This window comes from Centruroides sculpturatus, unplaced genomic scaffold (genome assembly GCF_000671375.1).
Source record: "Centruroides sculpturatus isolate CEXI.00-Female unplaced genomic scaffold, Cexi_2.0 scaffold2473, whole genome shotgun sequence".
NCBI classification, from domain to species: Eukaryota; Metazoa; Arthropoda; class Arachnida; order Scorpiones; family Buthidae; genus Centruroides; species Centruroides sculpturatus.
The window spans coordinates 9,406-32,743 of NW_019386563.1; the positions used below are offsets into that span (position 1 = coordinate 9,406).

The 23,338-nt window shown below is 34.9% G+C and overlaps 2 protein-coding genes across 4 annotated transcripts in view; both read left to right on the forward strand.

The window, feature by feature from the left end:
• Positions 1-5,474, forward strand: part of LOC111615313 (FH1/FH2 domain-containing protein 3-like) — a 10,649-nt gene extending 5,175 nt beyond the window's left edge. For 2 of the 3 annotated variants that reach the window (XM_023356737.1, XM_023356735.1), the window contains 6 exons: positions 533-644; positions 2,092-2,186; positions 2,815-2,958; positions 3,998-4,062; positions 4,891-5,049; positions 5,173-5,471. In XM_023356737.1, the coding sequence (XP_023212505.1) occupies positions 533-644; positions 2,092-2,186; positions 2,815-2,958; positions 3,998-4,062; positions 4,891-5,049; positions 5,173-5,251 (654 nt within the window). In that variant the 3' untranslated portion in view covers positions 5,252-5,471. Of the gene's footprint in view, positions 1-532; positions 645-2,091; positions 2,187-2,814; positions 2,959-3,997; positions 4,063-4,890; positions 5,050-5,170 lie in introns of all 3 variants that reach the window. The other variant, XM_023356736.1, reaches the window with a different exon arrangement.
• Positions 5,475-8,826: 3,352 nt separating this feature from the next.
• LOC111615312 (FH1/FH2 domain-containing protein 3-like) lies at positions 8,827-21,021 on the forward strand. The gene is made up of 17 exons (XM_023356734.1): positions 8,827-8,918; positions 9,547-9,690; positions 10,730-10,794; positions 11,623-11,776; positions 11,903-11,972; positions 13,237-13,410; positions 13,513-15,087; positions 17,137-17,297; positions 17,709-17,894; positions 17,973-18,092; positions 18,353-18,514; positions 18,586-18,701; positions 18,940-19,014; positions 19,117-19,309; positions 19,389-19,536; positions 20,076-20,240; positions 20,372-21,021. The coding sequence occupies exons 1-17, from the start codon at positions 8,847-8,849 to the stop codon at positions 20,440-20,442; spliced, it is 3,651 nt and encodes a 1,216-aa protein (XP_023212502.1). The 5' UTR covers positions 8,827-8,846; the 3' UTR covers positions 20,443-21,021.
• Positions 21,022-23,338: the final 2,317 nt, after the last annotated feature.

Consider the following 23,338-nt stretch of genomic DNA (forward strand, 5'->3'; position numbering starts at 1 on the left):
AAAAAAAAAAAAAAAAAGAACATTCCACACAGTTATAGCTATGCTTGCCATAGATTCCATAAGGAAATCCTAAACACTGGGCCAACTAATGTAAACCCCCCTATAACACTGTTGATTATTCTGTTTTATATGAATTCCATGTTGTATAAGTCACTTAGATTTTACAAATAGGTGAGCTGTTCACAGCCCTGCACACATATTTGTAAAATCTAAGTGACTCCTACAACACAAAATTCATATAAAACAGAATAATCAACAGTGTTATAGGGGGTTTGACTAGTACATATATGACATAATGAATGAAACCTTTATAGACATTGATAGTAAGGTCTTCGAATTTTCAAAAATTGAGCCTCGAAAACAAGGAATCCTTCTTGTTTTAGTGCTAAATTTTTGAATAATTAATTAATAGAAACTTAATTTTAATTTAAATTAAAATAACTGTTTAAGAATAAACTGTAAAACTTTTATAAAATGTAATATTTATATTAATTATCAAAATAATTAAAACAAAAATTATTATTCTTTTCAGTATCGTTTGGTAGTTAAAACAGCACTTAAATTATTATTAGTATTTGTGGAATATACAGAATATAATAGCATATTATTGATGAATGCTGTCAATACTGTTGATAGAGAAAAAGGTAAGGAAATTTATTATAGAATTATAACTTTATAAATGATTTATACAGGTTATTTTCTTGTAAGTTTACTAAATGAATGAATTCTATATTCATTAGCTCACTCCAAATAATAAAAATATTCATATTTTGTAATATACAAGTTAATATTACTCTCTAATAAGATTTCAATCTCTTCAAAGATGAAATTTAAGAAATGCTATAATATATAATTTTATCTATTTATCTTTAACCACAAATCAGAGTTCAATATTTATATATAAATAAGTCAAATAGTCCATTCAATTAGCTTGTTCCTCTGTAGTCCGCTGTATTAAATACAATGGTGGTATGCGAATTAAAGTGAATAGTTGAGAAAATAATTAACCTACTGTTTGACTGTATAATGATCCTAAATTATATATATATAATTTATAAGGACAAAAGATGAGAAGAACAAGATAATGTCACATAACTTCCACACTATAATTTCACTGTTTAAAATCTGTCTTGCCTCTGCTTTTTACCACTTTTCTCTTTCCTAACCTCACACAGTTTAGCAAATTCTCCAATACTTTATTTGCTGAGAAAATAAGGTGTTTTCAACTTGCTCTACAAGTAAAAAATTAAAGTTTACTCAAAATATGTGTTGAAGAATTTGTTATTTTTGTGCGGAGGATGATTTCTTCTCACACAGTTTGTTTTCTTAACATTGGATCAAGTTGATTCCTCTGTTAAACCCTCATCCCTATATATATACACATATATGTATACAGGATGTATCAGTACAGTGGTTACAAACTTTCAGGAGAGATAGAGTACACCTAGACGATGGGAAATCACATAGCAATGCATTGTCGGAAATTTATGGTAGTGGCATGGTAGTGACGACACAAAACACAAGAAAGGAAGGACACGAACAGGGTGAGAAAACATGTTTATTTTCGACAACATTAGATCTTCAAAGTGCAGGAGACGTGATGCGGCCCAGGGTCGTAATTTCAAACACCTTCTTTCATTTTTGCTGTACTAAGAATAATAAATGTGTTTTCTCAACCTGTTTGTGTCCTTCCTTTCTTGTGTTTTGTGTCGTCACTACCGCGCCAGGAAAGCGTTTCCGACCGCGCATTGCTATGTGATTTCCCATGGTCTAGGTGTACTCTATCTCTCCTGAAAGTTTGTAACAGCTGTACTGATTGATACACCCTGTATATATTTAGAAGAAAATATCAGGTTGAAAATTTAGATATTGTACTTCCTATATGATTATATATTTGGGTTTCCAATCTGAATATTTTGTTAATTCATTACAAGCCATTTATTCTGTTTTAAGTACCAAATTTATTAGTAAATTAAGTAAATTATTGCATAAAAATATTCTATGAATTGTAATTTTTAAAGAGAGTTTTTAATTATCCTAATCAAATTAATTTAGATGAGAAAATAATCAAAAGCTTGATAAATATTTTAGGAGTGAAACCTTGGTCCAATATCATGAATTTGTTGAACGAAAAGGATTCGTCTGATATCGAGCTTCTGATATATGCAATGACGCTTATTAACAAGGTAATAAAAATGGTTTTATGATGTAATATCTTTTTTTTTTAAATATAAATGAATGGTTTTAATGAAAGTTTCAGGTTATTAACAACTGCTAAATTAGTCTTTTCATAATTTAAGTTTTTACCTTTTGTATTTTAACACAGTGGGAGTGTTTCCTTGTCAAGGAGCTAAGTAAGAAAGCCAAAGATGGTTGGTTTGCTTACTTGTCTGCTTGACAAGGAAACACACACTGTGTTTTTAATAAACTTTTAGAAATTTATTAATAAAAAGTTAATTTTATAATTGAATTTTAAGAGTAAACAGTTTACTTATATGTATAAAAGTCAAACAAGGGATGAAATTTACACTAAAAATATTCAGATTTTTGAGAACACTTAATGTAAGTTCTATTGAATACAATAAAATGGAAAGCAAATGAGAATTTATACATATTCTCTATCTTAATTTAAAAAAATACTCTACTGAAAATTTTCTAAATGTTCCACTTTACTGTCAAAGAAGCAATGTATTTATGAAAAAATAAGTAAATTTTTTATGAATAAAATAAATATTTTGGTAGGAAATTCTAAATTTTATATACAGATTTAAGTAATAAGTTGATTACAGTTGTAATTTTTATTTTAAATATTAGACTCTGAATGCCATTCCCGATCAAGATACCTATTACGACGTGGTGGATGCTCTGGAAGAGCAGGGAATGAAATGGATCATCGAACACTATTTGAATAAGAAAGGAATCGATCCCGATCTTATGCAGCAATTAAAAATTTATGAGGTAATTCCATAATTATAGTGATTAATATTGATTTAAAAATGACAAGTATTAATGAAATCTGAAATTTAGTTTAGCATCTTAATACAGTATATTCTTGTTAGTGTCAATCCCAGTGAGACCACTTGTAAGTGATGATGTTAACTGATAACTTAATGAGTATCATTCAATTTTTGCCCAAAAGAAAGTTATAGTAATATTAAAGTATACATTTAATTGTAACACTGCAATTTCTGTGAATCTCATACTTTATTGCTAATCAAGAATTGATTTTTTTGTATAATTAACTCCAAATACACTAGGTTTAAGTGTACTTAGAGTTAATTATAAGTAGTGTAATTGTTAAAAGCAAAATTCAGTGTACACTAAAGTAGTATTTCAGTCAAACAGGTGTGTTCACTATCCAGTTTTTTCATTCCAATCCCTTACAGACCAGTATTTTGTCATTTATTTAATGCCTATGATACAAACACTTTGAATACAAATTGTATTCAAAGTGTTTGTATCATAGGCATTTGCCGCAGATCTCTTAGTTATGCCCCACATGATTTCGGGGCTCTAAACTGTGTCTATAGAATGTTTTTGTAATTAACATTGAATCAAGGATATCAGGTATGAGATCTGTCCTGGGTGCCAAAACTGTTTGGTATGGACTTGGTTACTCACCCAGGACTATTGAATAAATGATCAAGATACATGTATATAATAGAATAAATCCAAAAAGTACACTTAATGGAGACACAATCAACATTTTTACTGATAGCTGTTGGTACTTTTCTTACAATTTCAGTCCTCATATATGTTTCAAAATGTCTCTAACTAGGCTAAATTAATTCATAAATACAATAAGTATTTTGGGCATAATTATACAATTCAGCACTAAAATAATCTTAATAATTAGTTTTTTGGTAAGTTTAAAACATAAAAAGTCATTATATAAACAAGACTTATTTATATTTTGATGCAGAGAGGTTACAAATTGTATACTGAAACAATTTATTGAATCTACTTTACTTTCTATTCATTCTAATTATAATTTTAGGCGGTGTTAAAGCACGAAGACGGCGACGACGACGGAAAACCGTTGCCTTACGACGTTACTCTCAGGTTAGTTTTTTTAAAAACCGCTTTTATTATCTCAAAATGTCTTATATTTTTAATCCTGGGCTTGCCATATTTACTTGTTAGAATTCTACACAGCCACATATTTGTCAAGAAATAGTAATGGTGCATAATTAGGTTGTATTTTAAACATTTGAATATACTCAGTGAATGATTTAGAACATGCTCAATTCAGAGGCACTCGTAGGGTTTTGTTTTGGAGGAGGCAAAACACAGCAGGAGGCAAAACATTTAATGGGTTTTAATTCACTGTTTCAGTGAATTAAAACCCATTAAATCTACAATATAGACAAGTGAATCTCACATTAAGATTAGAAACCACAATTATAAGGAAAAAAAAGGATTAACAATTGGTAGAAAAGTTATAATAAATACTGATTTTTGTCTAAATTACAGTCACAAGTAGATAAATTATTTTTAAACATTCTGTAACTTTATACAGTTGTACAGACTTAAATCATTGTACAGTTTAGATAACCATGTTGTGCCCAGCTATTGATGTAATATATGAAAACATATATATATAGTAATACAACAAAGTTATTTAATTAACAATGAACACCAGTGGCCAAGCAGTCTTTATACCCTGAACACTGGAAATTCGGTGGTGGGTTCGAGCCTCGCTGGGACGTGAAGTTTTCCGAGTTTTCTCCACGTCTGTAACGCCTAAATAGGGGCCAGTTTCCCTTAAAAAAGACCTCCCGGAAGGCAGATTGCCCAAGTGTTACATTGCCATAACTTAACAATGAAAGGGGATGGTCAAATAATTGTCACACAGGATGGAATGTTGAATGTCGGGTATGTTTCTTTCAGACAAATGCCGAGAAATCGGAAGATTTGTTTAGACGATAACGACAGGAGAAAGAGCAAAAGGCATTCATTGGGGAAGTCGATATCATCATCGAAAATAAAACCTCCGGATATACAAACAACTAATCAACAAGACAAAGTGCCTTGGAGGAGAACAACAAGGTAAAGCCACACTAACTTTTATTTTTTTTTTTATTACGGTCACACAGCAATTTAATTTAATTTAAAATAAGAGATAATTACAGAATTCCATTTTATAAAAACCAAACATTTCTTTATTTTCAGACAAATATCTAACGACGATTCGAGCAAATCGGAAGGACAGATGCAAAACGGAAGCGCCGCCATTCCAGGTAATTTATAAATGAGGGATCCGGGTTCGATTCCGGACGGGTCGAAAATATTCCACGAATCTTTCGGGCTGATATTCGTCTCTCTTCCCGACTTCCCTACTGTGGGTTTGGCCGAATCCATAATGGGCTTGCTAAAAAGTCCCTCTTAGTGACCACAGAGTGTAAAGAGTTAGGGGGAAACCCTAAAAAAACCCGTGAAGCTATTCGGGATTTCTTCGCGTTAGTAACATATAAATAGTGGCCAGTTTTTCATGAAAGATTTCCTGCCTCCACGAAATTACCTGTTGATGGGGGCCCCTAACTAATCTTTTATAAGAAAACATTTTCCCCACGNTTAAAGGATGACAAGGATCTAGTTCATGTATTTGTCCAAAGCGATGGATTGGCGTGCCTCATTAAAGTTGGTTCAGAAGTGGATAAAAATTATCAGAATTATATTTTGAGAGGTAAGATAATTACTGATAATTTACTAATAAAGATATTAGGTCACTTGATTGACTAAGTATTTTGGAAAATCAATTGTAATCATGTATGAGGGATTTAACAGATGCTGTTGTGTTCATCTTCAAGTTACAAAGTCTTTGTAGTGTTTTTTGACCCATCCTCCAGAGTATTAAGACACCACCTTAATTGCTCAACCATCCAGCCATTGGTTTGGTGTTGTTAATCAAGATGCAATTCCATAAATAAACTTTGAATTATACAATAACTTGTGTGAAGAAGTCTTCCTTGTTTGATAGAATAATTTAATAAATAATTTGAAGTCTTTCTACATGATTACCATTGAGCAGAGTGATTCACTTGAGACTAAACACTTTGTTCAATACTTTCTGATTGCACAGTCACAATTTAAATAATATTTTCCATGAGAAGCTTTATTCTTCTTGGAAAAAAAATATTTATTATGCTTTTTAAATTGTTAAAAAATCTAATTTTTATTTGATTTCTTTTATAGCTCTGGGTCAAGTAATGTTATATGTTGACGGAATGAATGGAGTGATACAACATAATGAAACTATTCAGTGGTTATATTCTATAATTGATTCAAAGGTAAGGTAATTAAACAATTGCATAAGAACACAAGTAGTAAGAATAAGAGATTTTTTTTCAGTATTTATAAAAGTATGCTTAATAGTAAAGATGATTATAGAATCCCCATTAATTAATTGGCTAACTTGACAATCATCTCATCCTTATTTACAATGTTTCATTACTGTTACATTACATCAATGAAATATATGGAAATTTATAAACTCAAATTCTGTAATATAGTAGTAAAGTAGTATGGCATTTTCTATGCCAAGAGAGAGTGACTTTTTAATATTTTTAATAATGTAATAAATATTTTATTTAATAAAAAAAAAGAAGTATAGAAAACTAACTTTTTATTCTTGCATTACTTAGGAGAATTGGTAAGATTGCATTATTTCTTATATACTTATTTTTAGTACTTTTAATAAACTATACTTGAGCAATATATTAGTAATAGATAAATATAATTCCTAATTACAAACACTTTCTTTATTCTATTAAATTTATTTTCCCTGTATTTGAAAAGTTCTATTACCTCAGATACAAGACAGATGCCTCCTTGCACTTGGTATTGCAGACAACTGTCTATACCAGTGGTTCTCAACATTTCTCACATTGAAGACCCCTAAAACTCACACACCGTGATGGACTGCGGACACTGGCAACATAGAACCACGTTTCTCAACCGGTTCTCTGTGGATCCCTAGGCAGGGCTGTGTGGTAGATTTTTCTCAGTACGATGCAAACTTCGAAATGCAACCTTTCAATGCTGCTTATGCCGCCTCCTTGTGGTCCACGAGCCCACAATAGGGTCACTTGGTGGCAAGGGATGGGGCTCAATATATATATGGATGGACCATCCCAAAAAATTCCTGGAACTTTTCAACCTGTTCAAATTTAATCCCAGATTTAAGGGCAATGGGTTCGCCTTAACTGCCTTGGAGAACATGGGAAATTCTTGGCCATTTATCCAATCTTTTATATTTATGAGTGTTGAAAGTGTCAAGAGCAAAATTCTCATATAGACATATTTATTTATTATAACTTTATATAATTTTATTCACAACTATAACTCTTGGTATTTTTATATTTTTAAAGGATGACAAGGATCTAGTTCATGTATTTGTCCAAAGCGATGGATTGGCGTGCCTCATTAAAGTTGGTTCAGAAGTGGATAAAAATTATCAGAATTATATTTTGAGAGGTAAGATAATTACTGATAATTTACTAATAAAGATATTAGGTCACTTGATTGACTAAGTATTTTGGAAAATCAATTGTAATCATGTATGAGGGATTTAACAGATGCTGTTGTGTTCATCTTCAAGTTACAAAGTCTTTGTAGTGTTTTTTGACCCATCCTCCAGAGTATTAAGACACCACCTTAATTGCTCAACCATCCAGCCATTGGTTTGGTGTTGTTAATCAAGATGCAATTCCATAAATAAACTTTGAATTATACAATAACTTGTGTGAAGAAGTCTTCCTTGTTTGATAGAATAATTTAATAAATAATTTGAAGTCTTTCTACATGATTACCATTGAGCAGAGTGATTCACTTGAGACTAAACACTTTGTTCAATACTTTCTGATTGCACAGTCACAATTTAAATAATATTTTCCATGAGAAGCTTTATTCTTCTTGGAAAAAAAATATTTATTATGCTTTTTAAATTGTTAAAAAATCTAATTTTTATTTGATTTCTTTTATAGCTCTGGGTCAAGTAATGTTATATGTTGACGGAATGAATGGAGTGATACAACATAATGAAACTATTCAGTGGTTATATTCTATAATTGATTCAAAGGTAAGGTAATTAAACAATTGCATAAGAACACAAGTAGTAAGAATAAGAGATTTTTTTTCAGTATTTATAAAAGTATGCTTAATAGTAAAGATGATTATAGAATCCCCATTAATTAATTGGCTAACTTGACAATCATCTCATCCTTATTTACAATGTTTCATTACTGTTACATTACATCAATGAAATATATGGAAATTTATAAACTCAAATTCTGTAATATAGTAGTAAAGTAGTATGGCATTTTCTATGCCAAGAGAGAGTGACTTTTTAATATTTTTAATAATGTAATAAATATTTTATTTAATAAAAAAAAAGAAGTATAGAAAACTAACTTTTTATTCTTGCATTACTTAGGAGAATTGGTAAGATTGCATTATTTCTTATATACTTATTTTTAGTACTTTTAATAAACTATACTTGAGCAATATATTAGTAATAGATAAATATAATATCTCTAAGTTTATAATTGGTTTCTGTAAATTATTCATTATTTCCTATAAGTACAGTCAGTGGCGGCCTTAGGGGGTGGCAAGCAGGGCAATCGCCCGGGGCCTTGCTCTTGGAGGGGCCTCGCACAACAACCAAGTAGAAAAAAGTTGATATTTAAAACTTTTTATTTTATCCTTGGCTATTAGTTATAACAATAAAATAAATTTAATTTATAGTACAGTATATATTAATATTAATAAGTGCCTACTATTTCAATTCACATACTTTGCACAAAGGACAAGGGCCTCGCAAAGATNTGAAACCTTGGTCCAATATCATGAATTTGTTGAACGAAAAGGATTCGTCTGATATCGAGCTTCTGATATATGCAATGACGCTTATTAACAAGGTAATAAAAATGGTTTTATGATGTAATATCTTTTTTTTTTAAATATAAATGAATGGTTTTAATGAAAGTTTCAGGTTATTAACAACTGCTAAATTAGTCTTTTCATAATTTAAGTTTTTACCTTTTGTATTTTAACACAGTGGGAGTGTTTCCTTGTCAAGGAGCTAAGTAAGAAAGCCAAAGATGGTTGGTTTGCTTACTTGTCTGCTTGACAAGGAAACACACACTGTGTTTTTAATAAACTTTTAGAAATTTATTAATAAAAAGTTAATTTTATAATTGAATTTTAAGAGTAAACAGTTTACTTATATGTATAAAAGTCAAACAAGGGATGAAATTTACACTAAAAATATTCAGATTTTTGAGAACACTTAATGTAAGTTCTATTGAATACAATAAAATGGAAAGCAAATGAGAATTTATACATATTCTCTATCTTAATTTAAAAAAATACTCTACTGAAAATTTTCTAAATGTTCCACTTTACTGTCAAAGAAGCAATGTATTTATGAAAAAATAAGTAAATTTTTTATGAATAAAATAAATATTTTGGTAGGAAATTCTAAATTTTATATACAGATTTAAGTAATAAGTTGATTACAGTTGTAATTTTTATTTTAAATATTAGACTCTGAATGCCATTCCCGATCAAGATACCTATTACGACGTGGTGGATGCTCTGGAAGAGCAGGGAATGAAATGGATCATCGAACACTATTTGAATAAGAAAGGAATCGATCCCGATCTTATGCAGCAATTAAAAATTTATGAGGTAATTCCATAATTATAGTGATTAATATTGATTTAAAAATGACAAGTATTAATGAAATCTGAAATTTAGTTTAGCATCTTAATACAGTATATTCTTGTTAGTGTCAATCCCAGTGAGACCACTTGTAAGTGATGATGTTAACTGATAACTTAATGAGTATCATTCAATTTTTGCCCAAAAGAAAGTTATAGTAATATTAAAGTATACATTTAATTGTAACACTGCAATTTCTGTGAATCTCATACTTTATTGCTAATCAAGAATTGATTTTTTTGTATAATTAACTCCAAATACACTAGGTTTAAGTGTACTTAGAGTTAATTATAAGTAGTGTAATTGTTAAAAGCAAAATTCAGTGTACACTAAAGTAGTATTTCAGTCAAACAGGTGTGTTCACTATCCAGTTTTTTCATTCCAATCCCTTACAGACCAGTATTTTGTCATTTATTTAATGCCTATGATACAAACACTTTGAATACAAATTGTATTCAAAGTGTTTGTATCATAGGCATTTGCCGCAGATCTCTTAGTTATGCCCCACATGATTTCGGGGCTCTAAACTGTGTCTATAGAATGTTTTTGTAATTAACATTGAATCAAGGATATCAGGTATGAGATCTGTCCTGGGTGCCAAAACTGTTTGGTATGGACTTGGTTACTCACCCAGGACTATTGAATAAATGATCAAGATACATGTATATAATAGAATAAATCCAAAAAGTACACTTAATGGAGACACAATCAACATTTTTACTGATAGCTGTTGGTACTTTTCTTACAATTTCAGTCCTCATATATGTTTCAAAATGTCTCTAACTAGGCTAAATTAATTCATAAATACAATAAGTATTTTGGGCATAATTATACAATTCAGCACTAAAATAATCTTAATAATTAGTTTTTTGGTAAGTTTAAAACATAAAAAGTCATTATATAAACAAGACTTATTTATATTTTGATGCAGAGAGGTTACAAATTGTATACTGAAACAATTTATTGAATCTACTTTACTTTCTATTCATTCTAATTATAATTTTAGGCGGTGTTAAAGCACGAAGACGGCGACGACGACGGAAAACCGTTGCCTTACGACGTTACTCTCAGGTTAGTTTTTTTAAAAACCGCTTTTATTATCTCAAAATGTCTTATATTTTTAATCCTGGGCTTGCCATATTTACTTGTTAGAATTCTACACAGCCACATATTTGTCAAGAAATAGTAATGGTGCATAATTAGGTTGTATTTTAAACATTTGAATATACTCAGTGAATGATTTAGAACATGCTCAATTCAGAGGCACTCGTAGGGTTTTGTTTTGGAGGAGGCAAAACACAGCAGGAGGCAAAACATTTAATGGGTTTTAATTCACTGTTTCAGTGAATTAAAACCCATTAAATCTACAATATAGACAAGTGAATCTCACATTAAGATTAGAAACCACAATTATAAGGAAAAAAAAGGATTAACAATTGGTAGAAAAGTTATAATAAATACTGATTTTTGTCTAAATTACAGTCACAAGTAGATAAATTATTTTTAAACATTCTGTAACTTTATACAGTTGTACAGACTTAAATCATTGTACAGTTTAGATAACCATGTTGTGCCCAGCTATTGATGTAATATATGAAAACATATATATATAGTAATACAACAAAGTTATTTAATTAACAATGAACACCAGTGGCCAAGCAGTCTTTATACCCTGAACACTGGAAATTCGGTGGTGGGTTCGAGCCTCGCTGGGACGTGAAGTTTTCCGAGTTTTCTCCATGTCTGTAACGCCTAAATAGGGGCCAGTTTCCCTTAAAAAAGACCTCCCGGAAGGCAGATTGCCCAAGTGTTACATTGCCATAACTTAACAATGAAAGGGGATGGTCAAATAATTGTCACACAGGATGGAATGTTGAATGTCGGGTATGTTTCTTTCAGACAAATGCCGAGAAATCGGAAGATTTGTTTAGACGATAACGACAGGAGAAAGAGCAAAAGGCATTCATTGGGGAAGTCGATATCATCATCGAAAATAAAACCTCCGGATATACAAACAACTAATCAACAAGACAAAGTGCCTTGGAGGAGAACAACAAGGTAAAGCCACACTAACTTTTATTTTTTTTTTTATTACGGTCACACAGCAATTTAATTTAATTTAAAATAAGAGATAATTACAGAATTCCATTTTATAAAAACCAAACATTTCTTTATTTTCAGACAAATATCTAACGACGATTCGAGCAAATCGGAAGGACAGATGCAAAACGGAAGCGCCGCCATTCCAGGTAATTTATAAATGAGGGATCCGGGTTCGATTCCGGACGGGTCGAAAATATTCCACGAATCTTTCGGGCTGATATTCGTCTCTCTTCCCGACTTCCCTACTGTGGGTTTGGCCGAATCCATAATGGGCTTGCTAAAAAGTCCCTCTTAGTGACCACGGAGTGTAAAGAGTTAGGGGGGAAACCCTAAAAAAACCCGTGAAGCTATTCGGGATTTCTTCGCGTTAGTAACATATAAATAGTGGCCAGTTTTTCATGAAAGATCTCCTGCCTCCACGAAATTACCTGTTGATGGGGGCCCCTAACTAATCTTTTATAAGAAAACATTTTCCCCACGAAAAAAAGTGTCTGTACATTCAAATTCGCCTGGGCCCTACGAAGCTGTAACGCGCCACTATAATCAGTAGATAAAAGTATAACCTCCGTGCTATAAAGGGAGTGCAGTCAGGTAATATAATGTCATCGCTCAGCCCAACAAAAAAACAATCGTCCCCCATATTGGTTGCTCATTTCACGTTATTTTGCTCGTTCACTCTATTATATTAACGCGGTAGAAGGGAATCTTATTTGGCTATACAGCCCATTTCATAAAGGGAATGATTTGATAAAATGTAGAGATATTTTCTTTTATTTCCTCAGGAAACTCACAAACTTCCTGAGAGAACCTCACAAACTTCATTGTGAGGTTCTCTCAGGAAGTTTGTGAGGTTCTCTCAGGAACCTCGCAAACTTCATTGGAAGAAACCTCAGTCTGATGCAGTTTTTTTGCACCATCTACTTCTTTTCATAGCACTTTCATCTTGCTCTTCCTTCCTTCGACCCGCTACTTTCTCCCGTATTTATTGTTGGGGGTTCAATCTGGAGATTCTAAATCATACAGTTAGTGGTTTCCCTTTAAATAAAAAATAGTTTCGCAATAAGTTTTTCTCGTATACACATAGACTTTTGTATTTACAAATAGAGAAAAATGGGGAGTAAAATTTATAACAAGAAAGCAACTTTACAGGGTAGGATTTCCATTAGTAGCCCTTGTAATTCATTCTGATACGTTCTTTCGTGCCGTAACGGTCTGAGAAAATGTAAATGCATATTATTTCCTTCATAAACTGTTCTATTTAACTAAATTTCCCCCTCTAATTTGGCTTTAAAACGTTATGAAAGAGATATTAAGGTAAGAAGTACGAAGCTTCAAGTACGCCGTGTACGTGTCATTTGATATCGAGGGAAAGAATACTTTTTGATATTTTCTTTTATTTCTATTCGGTAGCAACGGAAGTTACGGAAATTACGCCGGCTCTACGCAGGAGAAGAGAAAGAGAAGCTCAGAATAAAGCTTTGGGTATAAATCAAGAGATCGCTCCCTCTCCTCCAGTGTATCAAAGAACAAACAGCATCCCATCAGACAGAGAACAAGAGAAAGCGCCATTGCAGGAAAAGCACGGTATTTTTTTTTATCTCGGATATATTAACATATGTATCATACATTTTTTTAAAAATATATGGAACGTCATTATCATATAGGCCTATATATATTTTTAAATAGGTCCATCTTTAGTGGAAAAACATCGCTATCGTTTCGAGAGTAAAATTGAAGACGAGAATAGGAAAAACCAGCAATTGACAAGACAGAAATCGTTGGAGAACAAGAAGCCCGAACTGAAGAAACAGAATAGTATTACGGAAATTGGCGACAAAAAACCTTCTCTGGTCAGACAGAACAGCGTTTCGGAAACAAAAGAAAATTACATGAAAAAACTAGCGAAACAGGGAAGCCAAAGCGAAATCGCCAACAAACAGAGCGGCCAAACGGAAGCGGGAGGGAAAAAATTCGTTCGACAAGACAGTTGGCCCGATGCGAACAAAGTACCTCTTAGTAAACAGGGCAGTAAGGCCGACATCAAGTCTCCCTTCGTCAGACAAGACAGCCAACAGGAGAAGAGCGAAAAGTTTCCGCCTCCTCCTCCTCCTCTTGCCAAACAGGGCAGTTGGGTGAGCGCCCAGGCAAACAAACTAAGTTCGCCCTTAATAAAAAACGATAGCGGTGCCAAACTCGATCAGACCTTGCACCCCCTTAACAAGAAGGGAAGCCAGACGGAAATTAATAAAGGCCCTACGCCTTACACTCGCAAGGATTCGAACAAGAAGTCGTGGATGCTCTCCATGATGTACAGTAAGAGCCAAGAAGACGAAAACAAGAAGAATTTATCTCAGTCGCCATCCGGAGAATTCGCTAATCAAAGAGAAGAAAAGTTTCCCCTGAAGAAAGACAGCAGCATACAAGACATTCAGGGAAAGGTGATAGGAAAACAGATACCGGGACCAAAGTCACCGGGGATACGATCGGGTGACACCAGCGGTATTATCGGAAGAGCGAAAGAGGGCCTGATATCCGGCGGAACCCGCCAGGAACAGAAAGCGCCCATTGCGCCTCAGAAAAGTTCTTCGTTCATCCTCGATTTGAAGAAGAGTGACGATTTTCAATGGGAGCAACTCATGAAGACCATCGCCCGCCCTTTAATAATTAACGATTTAGATTTCACCGATCTCGACGACAAGGACGACGTCGACATATTCAAACCTCAAGGTTTCGTTCTCGCGCCCGTAGCTCCACCGCAACAGGCGCCGATGTTTAACTGCGGACCACCACCACCGCCCCCACCACCGGGTTTGGGAGGCCCGCCTCCTCCTCCTCCCCCACCGGGCATGGCTGGTCCTCCTCCTCCTCCACTTCCCGGTATGGGAATTCCTCCTCCTCCTCCTCCGTTACCAAATTTGGGAGGGGCCCCACCGCCTCCTCCGCCGCCGGCTCCGGCGTTCGGATTGAAATCTACGGCACCTTTATTAATGAACACTCAGAAAAGTACGGTTACTCCGCAAGCTCCACCCTGGGTCAGAAGATCCGCACCGCAACCGGAGAAACATCAAGAACAGGAGAAATCTAATCCGAAGAACAAGAAAACCGTCAAGTTATTCTGGAGGGAATTTAGAGAAGAACCCATGCTTCTGAACAGGGCGGGTATCAAGAGAACAATATGGGATGAGATAAAAGTCATCAACGTGGATACTCAGAAGCTAGAATATCTCTTCGAAAGCAGAGCCAAAGATATTATGAATAAGGTATGCAATAGATTATTTATTTGCACTGTTTTTAATGCCTTCTATGTACTTATACCGGGTTATCTTAATTAAATAACTCCCATTCGAAGCCGTCTGCAAAGACATTTAGCGGTTAAAATTTGCTCGAGTGGGTTCGTGTGCCAATGAGATCGAAAAGGCCTTGTCTTATCAGAATCTTCGGATATTTCATAATTGGCACAAGTGAAAATCTGGTCTGGAATCGATTCGGGATCCCTGGATTAATCCTGTCAGGATTCGAACCCAATATAAATGCTTTTTGGCGCCTGTGGACTCGATTTCTGCGGCAGAATAATACTTCCAGGTATCGCCACCAGAGGAGAATTTGGCGGTAGACGTTTCTTCAGACGACTTCGAATGGGGACGATTTAATTTTCCACTAAATAAATAATTTATAATTAATAAATTTCAATGCGATCTTAATGCTTTATATTCACCAATTTTTTACCTTTTGTAATTTGAATTTAAATCATAATTTTTTGCTGTAATAATAATAATAATATAATTTAAAAGTAATGCTTTTGTGAACAATATAATAAATTTTAATACCGATTTTATATTATTTGAATAAAGTTTTTAATTTAACTTTTAAATTATCCATATTTAATTTTTCTGTTTTTATTTTTAAAAAATGATTATTTAATGCTGTATAATTTTTATAATAACTATAAGAAGCATGGAAATTTGCATGCAATTTATAAAAATGTGATGCAGTATATTCTTAATAATTAAAAAAATGTCTGCAAAAAATTTTATCATCGTTGAATTGTTTTAGTGCAATCAATCAATACGACCAGAGGAATTCGGGTTCGAATTCGGGGCCCGAGCCTATAATTTATTAAAGTCGAGTACCAGTCGACCCCCCTATAACACTGTTGGTTTTTCCGTTTTATATGAATTCCATGTTGTACGAGTCACTTAGATTTTACAAATACGTGTGCCGGGCTGTGAACGGCTTGTGTATTTGTAAAATCTAAGTGACTCGTAGGACGTGGAATTCATATAAAACGGAAAAATCAACAGTGTTATAGGGGGGTCAACTGTAGTTAATTTGGCACTCTACCACTGTAGAGGTTTGATTTATTTGTATTCGGCAACGTGGCACTTGAGAAATCTACCGAGGGGTGGACTTTTTTATGGGAAACTACACCGAAAACTCCACACAGCCAGGCACACGACCAAACCACCAGTGTTCTTTGGTTTTCGTTCGGATAATAGTGGGCACCACTCTGGAGGACCCGGAATACGAAAGGATCCAGAAATTTTTCCTGGGTGACGTGTCCGGATATGTCGGATCCGTCCCTCATCACCCGTGAATCTGGCCGAACCTGTAATGGGTTTGCTAAGAGAGAACTGCTTTTATTGTCATACCCACTTAACACGGATCCTCAGAAATAATGGCTGCACGACTCTCGAATATAGCTTATATATTTTTTCGTACCAGGCAATAAGTTATAGAAAATATAAACCCAATTTTACGTAAATAAAACCGTAAATCGGGGGAGATTAAGAGTATACTGTATCGATATAAAACTGTAAAGAAGAATTTGCAGGAATATAAAATAAACAAATGCATGGTTTCTAATTGGTCTAATTTTTCTCTTGGATATTTGCTGCCATTTACGCCCCCACACCAACTGACATTTCGACATTTTCTCGTGTCTAGGAGGTAAGAGAATTTTCCACTCAATGTAATTAACAAGTTTTATATAAATAACTTCTTTAATTAGTTTTATTCATTTACGAATCTTTCTAAAACTAGCGCTTAATTAAACCGTTCGAATTTAATAAATTTAAATGTTTTCGGGGTTCCTGATTTTTCGTGAAATTTGCAATACGTTAGAACTTCGCTTTACGACGTCCCTCTTTAAAAATCCCCATTCTTACTGCGGTAAAAATTGTCGTATTTTAGCTACGGTAGTTGAAATGTGCACCAATGGGGCAACTTAATACATATTTTCTGGGTAGTTGGCATCTAAATGAACGCTTTATTCTGTAATGGAATGAATTTAAAATACTTTTTTTTTAATTTAGAAAACTCAAGAGAGCGGAAAAAAGAACGAAATTGTAGTATTGGATACGAAACGTTCGAATGCCATCAACATCGGTCTGACCAAGCTTCCGCCTCCGAGGACCATTAAAACGGCCATTCTCAAAATGGACAGCATCATCATGAACAGGGAAGGAATCGAAGTAATGAGTTCTTCCTTTGTCTTTTTAGTAGTAGTAATTTTATTCTGTTTCTCCGCATTCCGAAAATATTCTCGAAGTACCCGTTACTAAAACAGGAGGCCTTCTAATTACGGTGTGGTTTAATATCGTACAACAAAGCATCCTCTCTTAGCAACCTCCCACGGGCGTTTTGTAAGGGAAGGATGCATTGTTGTATGATATTAAACCCAGGAGGCATCCCCCTTTGCAATCGTCCACGGGCGATTTCAGTGAGGTGCCTCCCAGTAAGACTTTATACAGGAATTGTCTCCTATTTAGACGTTAGACACTCGAAGAAAACTCCATTAACAAAATAGACAAGCAAATGCCTTGTTGAAAGAGAATAACCACAATAATTCAATAGAATTTAGAATTATTTATGTATTTAAATAGAAAATTCTGACGACCATGATGCCGACAGAAGAGGAGAAAACGAAAATAACAGAAGCTCAAATGGCCAATCCGGACGTACCTCTGGGTTCCGCCGAGCAATGTCTGCTCATTCTATCTTCTATTAACGAATTAGAAGCCAGGTTGAAGTTGTGGGCTTTCCGCCTGGACTACGACACTATGGAAAAGGTGAATTCTTAAAAGTCCTATTGTTATTTTGCTGTACGTACTTTGCACCGTTACATATAATTGATTATTATATATTAGGAAGTTGTGGAACCTTTGATGGATCTGAAACAAGGAGTTGAAGAAATAGAGAAGAGCCAAACATTCCGGTCAATTTTGGCAACACTTCTCTCCATTGGCAACTTTTTAAATGGAGTGGAGGTAAGTAATGTTCAGTGGCACGTTATCCTATGGGCAAAAAAGGCAATTGCCTAGGACTGTCAACGACAGGGTGCCTCAAACCAATCTTTTATAAGAAAATATTTCCCAAAAAACTTCTCACACGTAGAAAAATGTATGAAGTCAATAATAATAATAATAATAAATTCTGGTGAGGGAGTATTAATCCACCCACGTGTACTAATCTGGCTTAACAGTTATTCAAATATTACCCTGTTTACAATTGGTATAAACATTTTCAGGCCAGGGGCTTCAACATAGAATATTTAGCAAAGGTTCCCGAAGTGAAAGACACTGTCCAGAAGCATTCTCTTCTTCATCATCTGTGCCAGTTCGTCATGGAGAAGTTCCCTAATTCGACGGACTTGTATTCGGAATTGGGTTCTGTGGCCAGAGCATCGAAGGTAAATCCTATTTCCGTGTCAAAAATGTCACGGACTAAGACTTTGAAGTATTGACTGTTTCGTTGTTTCAGGTGGATTTCGACGAGGTGAACAGGAATTTAACTAAAATGGAGAACGAGTGCAAGGCATCTTGGGACTATCTGAAAGTAATCGCCAAGCACGACGGCTCCACCTCCATGAGAGTCAAGTGAGTAGTTTCTTTTTTTTTTTTTTTTTATCTGTCAGTCGAGTGGTCGAAATTGTTGGTTCGTCGTCTCCTAGGTGCTTACTGTGGAGGACATCGCGCCAACTTGGCACCGCTCGTATCACTCCAGACTAATCATTAGGCTCGAAAATAGCCATTCTTTCGCTCATTTTTCCTTTCGAAATACGAGAGGATCGCTGGACACATTTCCAGTTGACCATTTATTTACTTTTCCATTTAGGATGGCGGAATTTTTAGCCGAGTGCGCGGAAAGGATCATCATCTTAGGAATTATCCAGAGGAGAGTACTTAATAGGTAAGTAAATAGGCTATCCACGCAAATATCCAGAATAGTGAATATCTGTCGAAAGGCGACGTGGATTCCGAATTCGATTTCCACCGTTATCTTCTTATCCAGGTTCTATAAGTTGCTGGTGTATTTCGGTTTCGTCGCTCACACCATAAAAGACGTCAAAGTCAATCACATCTGCAAAATTATATGCGAATTCGCTCTGGAATACAGGACGACCAGAGAAAGGGTGATCCAGCAGATGGAGAAAAAAGCAAGTCACCGCGAACGTAACAAGACCAGAGGAAAAATGATTACCGAAGTAATTGATCGCTTCCTTTCTGACGTTTTCCGATTGTCCGCCGTTGGTCCAATTCCAATTTTTGTTGTATTTCGAACAGACGCCAAAATTCCGAACCAAAGAGCAGCAGGCTGACCGGGAACTCAGGCAGATCCTGAAGAACGGAAACGTGGAAAACGAAGAATCCAGGTCACACAAGTGGGATAAAATGTTACCCGGAAGTAAAGGGCGACCGAAACTCGTTCCTGGTAAGTAGAGGTCGTAGCTGTTCCTAAGACTCAAACGAATTCGATTTGTCTGTAACACAAATTTGTGTCGCTGCAAACTCGGAAATGTTAAGCGGCAGACCACCAGTGGCACGTTATCCTATGGACGAAAAGAATAATTGCCCGGGGACCCCTATCAACAGGAGGGCCGGACTAATCTTTTATAAAGTCAATACTGTAGTAAGAATATCGAAATTTAAATTCGGGCCATATCCGGGGATCCTAGATTGCCAATTTGGCACAAGCGCGGGGTGCACTGGCACAGCGCAAAGGCCGCGTTAAAAAAACGAACCAGGATACCGGGAAATTTTTGAATCCCCCGAACGAAGTCAACACTGTGCGCAGAACTCCCTAATTCAAATTTGCCCCACGAAGCTATAATGTGCCACTGCAGACCACAGATCATATCGGGAGTGCATGATCACCACCATAAGTCACACGCCAAGCGATCCTAAGCGAAGTTATTTTGTGACGTAATATACTTTTTTTACGATATTTCAATATTTAAATTTTCTTCCGAGGTGTGGGACATAAACCCGGAAGACACGGACCCGTCCTCAGAGACGAAAATCTGACTGATGCAGATGACGAAATACTTGAGAGTCTGGTGAAGACTGCCACCACGCAACCCACCCGAACGGAACCCAGAGTCAGGAAGAAGGCTCGTTACGGCGATAGAAAGTCACGTGAGTTCAAAATATTAACTTAGACGTCATTCAAACACAATACTAGTGACGTGCACTGGTAGAATGTAGATTTTAGGATGTTCTGAAAATAACAGTTTTTCATTAATGACGGGTCCAATTTACAATTTCAGTTCGTCGAACCCTGAAGAGCGGACTGGATTTGCCCGAAGAGAATAAATATTCGACCAGACCTTACACCTGAATCTGTACCCCCTCTGGATTCTGACGTAGGGGTTCTGCCTCCAGAGCAGCGGAACCTCGGGGGGAGTGAATTTTCCCGGGTTGGAGTCGGCTCGACCGTCGATACATACACACACAAACAAACAAACACACACACACACGCACTGATCTAAAGTGTAGCGCAATTGTTCTTATTGTTAGTTCTATGGCTATTAATTATTATTATTTTTTGTTTTTATAAATTTAAAATATTTTAGAGCCGGAAGTTCTCTACATAGATTTTTTTAATTTATTTATAACCGGGCGACCAGAGTTCTATTGTATTTAAGTTTTTATTAAAGCGTCGCGTCGCCCCCCGTGTGTATATATACGTGCGTCCGATCGTACTTTCTGCCTCGTTTACGTCACGTGCGTGTTTATCACCCGGATTTTGCCATTGTCGAATTTCCCGCCGTCGCGCGCGACCTGACGACCAAATGTACTTTTTGGACGTGTAAATAAAAAGAAATTCTAAATAATTGTTCTCCATCAGAAATAATGGAAAGTGAATAAATCTGTTTCCAGACTCCAAAACACTACACATTTCGATAAACAGTATACAAGTCGACCCCCCTATAACACTGTTGATAATTCCGTTTTATATGAATTCCATGTTGTACGAGTCACTTAGATTTTACAAATATGTGAGCCGTTCATAGCCCGGCACACGTATTTGTAAAATCTAAGTGACTCGTACAACATGGAATTCATATAAAACGGAATTATCAAACAGTGTTATAGGGGGGTCGACTGTATACAAGTAATTTTAAGGTAGAAAATGACAACTAATAATAATCCTAAATTATAAATTAAAAAACAAAAACAATAAAGAGAAATCCTGCAACGATTTGCGAGACTTTCCCGGTTGTTATGAAATTTTATTTAAAAAAATAACTTTTATATTATTATTATTAATAATAATAATAAATGAAATTGTGTGCGGCGCCACCTGTTACGAGATTTTGTTATAATAATTTCTTCATTAAGTCCGACCCCACTCGAGATAAGACTATTTAAACTGGCACTTTATTATTATATTATTATTATTGTAAAGTAAACAGATGCAACAAAATGTCGTCATTAAAATGTATTATCACGTAATTGTTAAATTTATTTTGAAACAAGAGACAATGGACGGTACGAAGATCGCCTTAACTGTCCTTTTACCACTGCTTATCACAGCAAATATACTACGGGTGATTAAAAACGACTGCATGAAAATCACAGGATTTCGTGCCTGCTTCGAGCATAAAATGTACTCTTGTGTGTATAAATCTTGCTCGAAAGTAACGAATGTCAAAAATGGCACAAATTTAGTACGTGCTATCTTCTGGAAGAAACGATCAAATCGCTGTAAATGGGCATTCCCATTCACAGGACCATGACGATCTTACGACAGTTGAAACCATCTCCTCTTCTAGAACTCTTCCTGAAAGCTGAGTTACTGGAACCAAGAAATCGTTCCACATAAATTTGGTATCGACGTCTTCGCACTATTATATTTAAATCATCGCAATTTGTTATTGAATGCGAATATTTTCGCCTTTTTTATTGACGACTTACATCGTTTTCACGTATATCATCTTACCACTATTTATTGTGTAACCATTTTTCAAAATTTTTTACAAAATGGCAAAGATAAAATTACTCAATGTTGAATATACAGCGTCGGTGGGATTTTAATATCTCGTGTTAGGATAAATATTGAGAAATTTGGCACGGTAGCTTGTGTGTTATTAAGGGGAATTGGGTGCCACGCTGCTTCTCGAGTAGAGTCGAACTTGGATTTGCGATTGTTTTATGAATCTTGTCGCTGCCCTCAAAATTAGGCTTTTATGGTTAATAATAGGAAAAAGTCTTATAACATAACCATATACAATTTTATTACGATTAATAATATAAAAGTTATTTTGAGAATAAAATTTCATAACAGCCGGTAAAGTTAAGCAAATCGTTGCTGGATTTTTTTGTGATTTTTCAATATAAAATTTGGCAATATATTTAGCACACTGTCGAACAGCTCTTGAACATGAAAATTTGAGAGATAAATGTGAAATTTACTTGCTAATAAATAAAATACCATGGTATAAAGATAAAAATCGTAAATTTCCTACAAGAGTAAGGAGTAACATAACTTTAAAATATGTTAGAAAATTTGATAATTCGACGATTATACTTTATTTAATTTTAAAAAATAAGCAAGTATCTAAGCGTGGGACATATTGACACTAGAATATACGTATACACTGTAGGGGATGATCGTCTAATTCGTGAACAGGAGAGAAAACCTAAGTTAAATGTCATCTTCGGAATCTTCTGTCCAATTGACGTTCTCAAAATACTCTCCCTCGAACCTCTCAATTCTTGCCAGCGTCGTACCAACGTATTAAAAGCGTGTTGTAAGCCATTTTTCGACAATATGGGAAGTGTTATCGTTGTGATTGTGCTGTTTTCCTTTCAACGTTCTTTTCAAATACTGAGAGAAAAAAAATCGTGAAGTCCTAGTATGGTGAATATTGCAGAATTTCGGCAGTGATCGCTGGTTGCACAATGTTAGCCACAATGGCAACACTTCGCACAGTCGAAGAATAGCTTACAAGACGCTTTTAATGCATGCTGGAAAAAATGTGGAGTTGAAGGAAAGTATTTTGAGGAAAACAAAAACGCCCTGAAGATACCGAAGATGAAATTTAGGGACAACTTTCCTGTGTACGAATTAAAAGCTCACGTTCTATTGTATTTAAGTTTTTATTAAAGCGTCGCGTCGCCCCCCGTGTGTATATATACGTGCGTCCGATCGTACTTTCTGCCTCGTTTACGTCACGTGCGTGTTTATCACCCGGATTTTGCCATTGTCGAATTTCCCGCCGTCGCGCGCG

What these genes read in the sequence shown, in the direction of transcription:
- LOC111615312 (XM_023356734.1), top strand. Translation starts at nt 8,847, where the DNA reads ATGAATTTGTTGAACGAAAAGGATTCGTCTGATATCGAGCTTCTGATA. An exon ending in AAGTGCCTTGGAGGAGAACA is followed by an intron (nt 11,777 to 11,902) that starts ACAAGGTAAAGC and finishes TTCTTTATTTTC; the next exon opens with AGACAAATATCTAACGACGA. An exon ending in CGGAAGCGCCGCCATTCCAG is followed by an intron (nt 11,973 to 13,236) that starts GTAATTTATAAA and finishes TCTATTCGGTAG; the next exon opens with CAACGGAAGTTACGGAAATT.